The sequence below is a fragment of the Bombyx mori genome, chromosome 8 (assembly GCF_030269925.1).
Source record: "Bombyx mori chromosome 8, ASM3026992v2".
NCBI lineage: Eukaryota > Metazoa > Arthropoda > Insecta > Lepidoptera > Bombycidae > Bombyx > Bombyx mori.
This window is the reverse complement of record NC_085114.1, coordinates 15015884-15025349: the sequence shown is the minus strand read 5'-3', so window position 1 is coordinate 15025349 and position 9466 is coordinate 15015884. Positions and strand designations below refer to the sequence as shown.

Here is a 9466-nt window from a genome sequence, read left to right as displayed (position 1 = left end):
ATTAAAAAATGCGTCAATGAAAAATATCTATTTCTGATATTGCATTAGTAAAAGGTAATGAAATTAAGTAAAAATAAGGATTTCATATCACAGTGAACGTTTATCAGTATAGATAATATGATATGTGCAAGACACGACATGCGTAAGCATATCATTTATTTCACTCTGCATATAAAAAACAAACGACATGTTCCATTTTGCTCAAAAGTTACCGCGATCACGACGACGGTACGGTCGCTACAAGGCGTTCTTTCAAGTCAGCTGATGACCACTACGCGATCAGCTGTTCAGTAAAATCGATTATGGCCGTCGCTATACATCTCTCTCACTCGAAAATGCTTTGTTTCTTATCAATTTGAGATCGCAAATTGTCAGACAAGGTCACCCAAATTCTACAGTTATTTTCATTTATTGACGCCTTATAGTTATTATCGTCCAATAGTGTTACAGCTTATAAGCAAGCCTGGAAACATGCTTGATTCCAACCAATAACGTCCCGTCTATTGACTGACCTGAACATCGTACGGGAGCTGTTGTCATATTCGTTGGCGAAATGAAGCGAGTTTTGTGGTACATCGCCAAGATGGCTGACGCGTCGCCGCCGTTACCTGCGAAGAAAATACCCGAAAATTTATACGAACTGTGCCTGACGAATTTAGTGAATTTTTGGTACAAATCAAAGTGTTACAAAAAGGTCTTGCGTTTACTTCCAGATACAGTGGTCATGGACGTTTATTACAAGGTAAGTTGTGGGCTACGGTACATTTTTTAATCGTTTTTGGATCTAATGGATTCGAAACATTGTAATAATCGAGTTAAACCTGCACATATACATATATTTTGTTTTGATACAGTTCCCGATACATAATTTGGTAGTTTTATGTGTTCTGGTGTATTGTTTTTTAGTACTGTTGTCAAACCACGAGAATAAGTAGGTTTGCGTGCGATAGCACTTTCACTGTTGCTGGTTGGTTGCACGTAATTCTTCACACAAACATTTTCTTTGTTCCCGTGTGGGCAATTCGATATTACAAACTGATTACTTTGATGGACGGTTTTATTGTTTTGATTACCTATTAAATTCGTATTTTACGTAATATAGAAAACATTACTAAAGTCCTTACCCCTGTTTGATAACGTACTCACATCGGTTCACATCACACACCCATCTTCTGTTTATTGTTTATCAGATCCCCGACATGGCAACGTCCACCGCCAGTCACCTAGACATATGCCGAAGTCTCGGCTGAGTTATATTTTCTAAACTTACATAATTTTTTTACTCTATTACACAATTCAACAAGAACTCCTTTCGATATAAATATTGTTTCAAAATCAAACATTATCTACCAAATGCCAATTAGAAAAAAAAAAGGTTTCCGTCTGCGCTGGACCACGTGGTCCATACTTTATATAGCATGGACGAAGTCCCGTGTTCAATAGTGGGATGAAAGGTAGCTTATGTTCTTTCCCAAGGTTCAAACTATTTCCACACCGAATTTGATAAAAATTAGTTCAGTGATTTGGGCAGGAAAACGTTATAAACAATACTTTCGTAATGTAACCTCTAAGTAAAGAACTAACTGAAAAATATCTAAATATGTATCTTTAAATGACGATTTTTTGGCAACATTCGATTTTATTTCAGCTGCAAATTAATCTCTGCCTATGACCTACCCAAACTATAAGCGTGCTTTGGTTTCGGAGATGTTTGCGAACAAACAGATACACAGGAAATAATTCTAAAAATAGCTGGTTTTATTATACTTTACCTTAGTTAGGTATCTGTTTTCTGTTCTGATAGCTTTTCTTCGATGCCCAGACGTACTGTCTTAGTGTTTTCTTATATTGATAACTGTTCTTTTGACCTTCGGTGTATCTTATAAAAAGTGCTTAAACTATCTAAGACTACGATTTTTCCAATACAGTGTCGATCTGTATCACATCCTCATTTCATTAGCTGGGTCCTTCTCAGTCGGACAGTCTTGTCAGAGTGGTCATGGTTGCGCTGACGATGTATATGCAGAAGTACCCGTTAGTTCGCCCATGCCCCCGAGGACCGCCCTCGAGGTCCGCCCTCGAGGTCCAGGTCTGGTGGTTCGAAGCGTTTCGAGTTCATTAGCTGGGTTAGTCTACACTAATGTCCCAAAGATACCGCGCTGATGACCCGTAGATATTATACGTGGTTCTCAAGACAGAGGACACAGTTTGAAGACTGAATATAATTTTTACGGTATATACAGGTGTTTCCCAACGTGGGGCCCGCGCCCCACAAGGGGGCAATTTGATAATTAAGGGGGGCAATCGCACTAAATTAATATAGGAAAACTTTATTAAAATTATTTTGAATTTGAATTTTAGGTTTTTATTGTATGTTTTGAAATATTACTGTATTCTGATAATAATTTCATAGCGATTTCTTCATAAAACCTATCATTAGTGTTTCTTAAGTGAACAAATAAATTTTTTAATGTTAAAAACTATGTATGGGTAGCGTAAAAATTTTAGAAACGTTACAGTGGGGCATGGCACAAAAAAGGTTGGGATACACTGGTCTACACGGTCCCTAGCATTGGACGTCTGTGCGCTGTTGATGAGATGAAAGTAGCTTGCTATACCCTCACATAGCTTACTCGACATAAACCACTTCAGTCTGTACCGATATGAATGAGGTTGCGAATAAAAGGTAACTTAGACTTGGATTATATTTAACTGAAACTATATCTGAGGTGACTGACTTATTCTGAGTCACAAAATTGTATAAAGCATCCGATCAAGCAGTTACGAATCAATGAAAAGATTTGAAACAATGAGCACATTTATTTTGTCAATAGTACTCGTTAAGACATTCATAATGAGTGTAAAAAGTTTAACGATTGTATTAACTAATTGTAGCCTGTTTAACGCTGTGTATGTTCTATCTCTTTCTATCGAGCGTGAAACTGACAATAGAAAAGATAATAATTATGCTGTATATGAGTCGTCTATTATCAAAGGTGGCAATCTGTACATTTGGACAAAAAAAAATTATTGATATGTCAATACAGATTTATTTGAATATAATCGTCTCCTTCAAAGAATACGGTTCAAAAACTGCATTAAATAAAGGTTAATAGTTAACCTGTTATTTATCTAAGATGTCGTTCCGATGAGTTTTGTGACTGCCAATGGAATACAAAGTCAATAATTCGTTTTTCTGATTTACCAATCATTGTCCAAAAGTCAGATTGCCGCCTTTGATAATAGTCGACTCATATATTCCTGGTCTACATTTATTTCTATACTATAATAATATTATAAAGAGGAAAGATTTGTTTGTTTGTTTGTATTGAATAGGCTCCGAAACTACTGAACCGATTTGAATAATTCTGTCAATGTTTGGAAGCTACACTATTCCCGAGTGACATAGGCTATAATCTTTTTAAAAAAATTTAGGGATCCTCGCGAAAAAAAGTCTCGCGACAGCATATGCCTAACTATTATAGTAATGCCGCATTAAGTGTTTTTAATTTAAAAAAATAAAACTACGTCAAATATCGTTGAAATTTTATTTAAAGACCCGAGCGGAGCCGGAGCGGGCCGCTAGTTCATTAATAAGCCTGTACGAGTTTGCAGATAGACATTGTCAAGTTCGATGATAATGAAAACGTTTATAAATCAATTGAAATATAGTCGATTACAAACAAAGGATACCACTTACTATTCTTGTGTAGTGTACTATATAAAGCGTACAAAGTATACGGTACACATTGCGGTTAATGACGTCATCGTGAAATCGCTTAGTTTTCATCTCATTACGCTGTTATATTTTTATCTAGTGTTCGCCCAGTAGTCGAAAAACTCAACACTGACACTTCACATTAAATATGTAATATATTGCATGTTCTCTTTTGTTTTGTTATTGAATTTTACTGTTTTTAAATTTTATGTTGATAACACTAAAACTCGCGAATAGCTCCTGAACTAAAAAAATATATGTTGATTTATTGATCAAAGCAGAATACGTTGGACTTTTTGCCCTTGACCACTTATATGTTTATGGACGTAAAACTATATCCCGTCCGGGCGTAGCTGGAATAGCCTCCTAGGCTCACCATCATCATCATGGTTCCAAGCCGGTTTCGGCAACGGCGGCCAAAATTTTCTGTTCAATAACTGGCAACTAAAAAGTTGGCATTTTAGGTGTTAGATGTCTCTAAACTCCAATACTACTGCGAAACTCGTGTGAGCGATTTAGGATTGGAAATAAGAGATTATTAAGGTTACGACTTATTTTAAGGGTCGAATTTTCAGACAACTATAGTAAGTGAAGATGGGGTTCCTCGTAGAAGTTGCAACCATTATGCAGACGGTGGATTCTAGTTTCGCCTCACACTTTCGACATTATGATCTATTTTTCCCTCTACCTGTTCATTGGTAGCCTATTCCTATATAGGGGCTATTCCATCTACGATCTGGCTGGTAGATGAGCTCATGGAGCTGAGAGAGCGTGCTAACACTGGCCCTAGCAAGAGCAGTGCCTCGCAAAATCTAGCACCGGTTTGAAATCGCGTCACTGAGAAGATCCGGCGAGAAACTCAGTGGGTTGTATCTATGGGGTTATGAGTTACAACGGTTTTAATATATTGTGAGAAAAAGGCCCGGTTTTGTTTGGTATAGCAAAGCAATGACTTTCTTTAGTCAAGATTTACTCTGAAGCCAGAGCTAAGAGCATAACATTGCAATGAAGGCTTTGTTAACCTGCAAACCGGTACGTATGATTGCCGTATAGTTAAGACCGTGGCATCGATGTATACGGACTTAACACAACCTCCTGCCAGTACTCAGGATAGGACTTGGGGGAGATTAATTAAAAAAGCATCGCAAGGGAAAAACTTAGTCGCCAGACAAGATGGCGAAAAAGTGAGGAAGCTTAGTGGAATGAGAACTAAAACAGGCTTGGTTGAATATCCATATTTTATGAAAAACTATCCGACAAATCTGTAAAATAGTAGAAGTGGTTTGAAAACTAAAAAAACACACTTTAACAGTAAAGAACGATTAATTTTTTTCTGTTTTTTTTTATCCTGTTGATACTGCTCAGAATATTAGAGCGAACTTATGACATTATTTTATCAACACCGATCCTTGGCGAAATCGGATGTCCTGAAGTCTGCGAATGTTCAAATATTCCGTTAAATACAAACAAACATACATACATATCAAGCTAATAAAAATGTTGATAAGATTCTCTATTTCAAGGCAGGCGTATATCAGCAGACGAGCAATGAACTAATTCTACTCCGCATCTACACCAATAAACGAAGCATAAATCGTGATCTGTGACATGAGCGGTGTGGTGCCGGAATAAAGTTTACTCATTGCAATCGTTTCAAAAGTTTACAATGTCGTATTACAATATCTAGCGTCGTCAAGACTTTATTGACCAACAATTGCGCGATTGTGTCGCTTTTGTGCTCTTAAATTGCGTCGTGGAATGCTCTGGATGTTTCGGTGTGATTCAATTCGTCACTTAAGTTATACTAAATATGCCAGAACAGATCCAATATTGCATGGTGCAAGCAAATACGCATTTACTATTAATACAAATTGCCATTTAAGAATAAGATATTTGCTTGTTTGTTGTTTTTTTAACCCTAACTTATCTGTGATAAGATTATTCGTGACACGCCTTTTCATTGACGATGAAATAATTTTTTCGATGCTTTAACGTAATATCGATCGGTCGCGCTCAGAAACATTTGTGACCTTAATTAAACCCATTTATACCAACACTACGGAAACCTGACTGCGCTCCGCTGTGGCAAAATTAATGAAATACCCCCATTTGTTAAAGAAGTCGCTTGTAGGACCTTGATGGAACTGTCACGTAAATCATCCTTCGAGCGCAAACAACAACTACCAAATTTCATTACAATCAGATGAGCAGCTTAGTAACGCATAGACAAACAAACAGAGAAACTACTTATTTCATTTTTATTATTAACATAAAAAAAACTCATTCGCATGTTAATAAACACGAGTTTCATTAATTCAGAGCGCATATGCGTCGGAGGAGGAAGCTTGAATACTAAATAACACAATAAAATAATGACCCATTTATTAAAATTGTGTAAATTTAATACGTTGCGTTTGTCTTTAGTCCGGCTTAGTCGTCATAAGCTTTTTCCCCCTACCTATTCTCTGGTAGCCTATAAGGCTATTTCAGCTACGCCCGGATGGATAGGAAGCTCACGGGCTCCAACCGTGATTGTTGCTAACAATAGCCCTAGAAAGCTATTCAAGTGTCACTATGACATATCGAACTTACAGATTTTCAATGCTAAGGACGATCAGTGCGATTTTTTTCCCTACCTGAGCTGATGGTCTTGAGATACCATTTCAGCGTAACGTTAATCATTAGGTGAGCTCACGGCGCTCAAACTTAACGACGTTGCTAACACTAGCCCTAGCAAGATCATTGCTTCGCAGAGTCTACCACCGGATCGAAATCGCGACCCACTGAGAAGATCCGGCAAGAAACTCAGTGGGCTGTCCCTTTGGTTTATTTAGCTCGTCGAACTTTTGACAGACGGTGATTGACGTCATAAGACTGTGGTACATTCGCCCTTACGGCTATACATCACAATTAGGCACCTGTCCCACGCCATCAACACGTTTTGCCGCATCGGACATCACTTACGTAATCTTATCGAGGTGCTGCTATCACATGAGTTTTACGTACGTAAATAATCACGGACATAGCACGGACTATTTTGTGTCTGATATAGTTTAAGCTTATTGTTTTCAGTACACATAGTATTTCGAAATGTTTTATTGGCCTTTTATTTAGAATAATTCATAAATATCGCGTTTAAGATCTTGAAAAACAACAGTGGCAATAAATACATTGCGGTAAATTGTTTTTCAAAAAATTTCTACTTCACTCTTGAGTATTTTAAGCAAAGCACTGAGCTTATCGTCGTATCTTTTCAGTGGGTCGCGATTCCGATCCGGTGGTAGATTCTGCGAAGGACTATTCTTGCTAGGGCTAGTGTTAGTAAATTCTCTCAGGTTGAACCCGTGAGCTCACCAACTCGTCTGGGCGTAGCTGGAATAGCCCCTTAGGCCATCAGCGGATAGGTAGATGGAAAAAAAAAGTAAGCAATTTTATCAACTGCTTTTCTCAGTTCATTACTTCTATTTTAAAAACCTCTATGTACATTTTAAGGCTTTATTAATATCTCACTATTCCGTAGTGTTTACAGAATTCACCTATGGTCCAAATTTGACTATATTATATCGTCAATGGTTTCCTAGTGAAATAACATTGCATGTAACCGAATACAAGAAACGATATTTTTTATTGCATTAATGGATGGACGAGCTTACAGACCACCTGGTGTTAAATGGTTACCGCAGCCCATAGACATCTACAACATAAATGCCGCCACCCGCCTTGAGATATAAGTTCTAAGGTCTCAGTATAGTTACAACGGCTATCCCACCCTTCAAACCGAAACGCATTACTGCTTCACGGCAGAAATAGGCAGGGCGGTGGTACCTACCCGTGCGGACTCACGAGAGGTCCTATCACCAGTTACTACGCAAATTATAATTTTGCGGGTTTGATTTTTGTTACACGGTGTTATTCCTTCACCGTGGAAGTCAATCGTGAACATTTGTTAAGTACGTATTTCATTATAAAAATTGGTACCCGCCTGCGGGATTCGAACATCGGTGCGTCGTTAGATACGAATACAACGGACGTCTTATCCTTTAGGCCACGACGACTACAAAATTACAAATTTAAATTAAATGTAGTTACTTAATAAACTACAAAATTAATTTGTTAAATTTATTTGACATGTGAACCATAGTTTTTTTCACGTTTTTCTCGGAACATTCGAACAAAATCGATACATCACGAAGTCCTTTACGGTTAGGCGTGCGCGCGTCTCGACTACCGCTATGTACATTTACATTTTAGGTGAAGGTGAACCGGACGTAACCGTAAGCAATAATGCTTTTAAAGTACTCGCATTAAGATTGAATATTCTGTGCACGTTGTTACGAAAGAAAGTGTTCATGATTTGATCTCGTCAGAAATTACAGCTAACTCTCGTTTTGTAAGTTTCGAGTGCTGTGTACGGAGAATGGTAAGCTCTAGACGCTTCCCGGGTGAAACTTTATATATTGGAGATTTTTATTCGCATAGCAAATATCTATATATTAATACGTGAAGCAAAAACTTTGTATCCCTTTTTACGAAAATTGCGCGGACGGAGGAGTATGAAATTTCCCACACTTATAGAGAATATAGAGAAGAAATGCACAATGCTAATATTTTTTTTAAATAATGCATAAAAGATACATTAAATCAATAAAGAAAACATTACACACACTACCATGTATTTGACACACACACGCATGCATACCTACTATTTATTTATTTTCAAACTTTTGTTCTTGACGTCTGTGGTCAAATTGAGAATAGATTAAATATTGTTTGTCTTTATTATTATTTTTTATAGTGTTACCTTGGCGAAATCTGTGAATAAAGAAGTATAATAGTCTGACAATAGAATCATAATAGTGTACAAACTTACAATTCCAATTAATTATAGTCGAATTTCGACTACTGCGGGACCTCTAGTAATTATAAAATCATTACGTCCTTTGGGCAAGCGATCTTACAGAATATTCTTATTCGGCAAGGGATCTTACAGAAAATTATTTCTGGGTTTTTATTGCGAATAAATCTGAACTAGCTCACTGCCTACTTGGTGTTGAGTGGCTACCGGAGCCCATAAGTATTAAAACTTTGAGGCGTATGGTCTAAGTCTGAATTGTATTGTTAAACGGGTGTCCCACCCTTCGAAGCAGAACAGCCGACGGTTTCGCAATTATGCAGGCTTATGATAACACCCAGTATAGGTACCGGCGACTTCTTCATGAAATAATTGCACAAAAATATGGACGCACACCTTAAAATATCTAGTGGTTGGTATTTGTTTACATTTTATTATGAGATTAACGCCACTGAACTTCAAAGCGAACTGTATAATAACAGAAATGAGCGTGACGTTGGTATAATTCAGCACACAACGGAACGATAGCAACCGGTCTCTTCGCGTGTACTGCTAAAACTCACTCACATTGAGACGATAGAATATCTTCTTTTTTTTTCTATTAAATTAGTAACCTTACAGGGTTATGCCAACGTAACTGAGCAAGTAGGTGAGGTCACGGCTATAACCTGGTGACAATACTACCACTAGCTCGAGCAAAAGCAATGCTTCGCAGAATCTACCACCGGATCGGAAACGCAACCCATTGAGAAGATCCGGCGAGAAACTCAGTGGGCTGTGTCTGTGGGTTAATTTATTCGTCAAACCCTTCGTCGCAAACGACGGGTTCGACGTAAACGGTGACCGGTGCTTGTGGTACCTAAAAGCACAGTTAATGGATCCGGATAATCCGAAAT

General features: G+C 37.7%; 1 protein-coding gene across 1 annotated transcript in view; it reads left to right on the top strand.

The window, feature by feature from the left end:
• The first annotated feature begins 204 nt into the window (after window positions 1-204).
• The window catches only part of LOC101738331 (amyloid protein-binding protein 2), a 63378-nt gene continuing 54116 nt past the window's right edge, over window positions 205-9466 (top strand). Inside the window, exon 1 of the mRNA XM_004923607.5 lies at window positions 205-742. Within this exon, the coding sequence (XP_004923664.1) occupies window positions 554-742 (189 nt within the window). The 5' untranslated portion in view covers window positions 205-553. The remainder of the gene's footprint in view (window positions 743-9466) is intronic.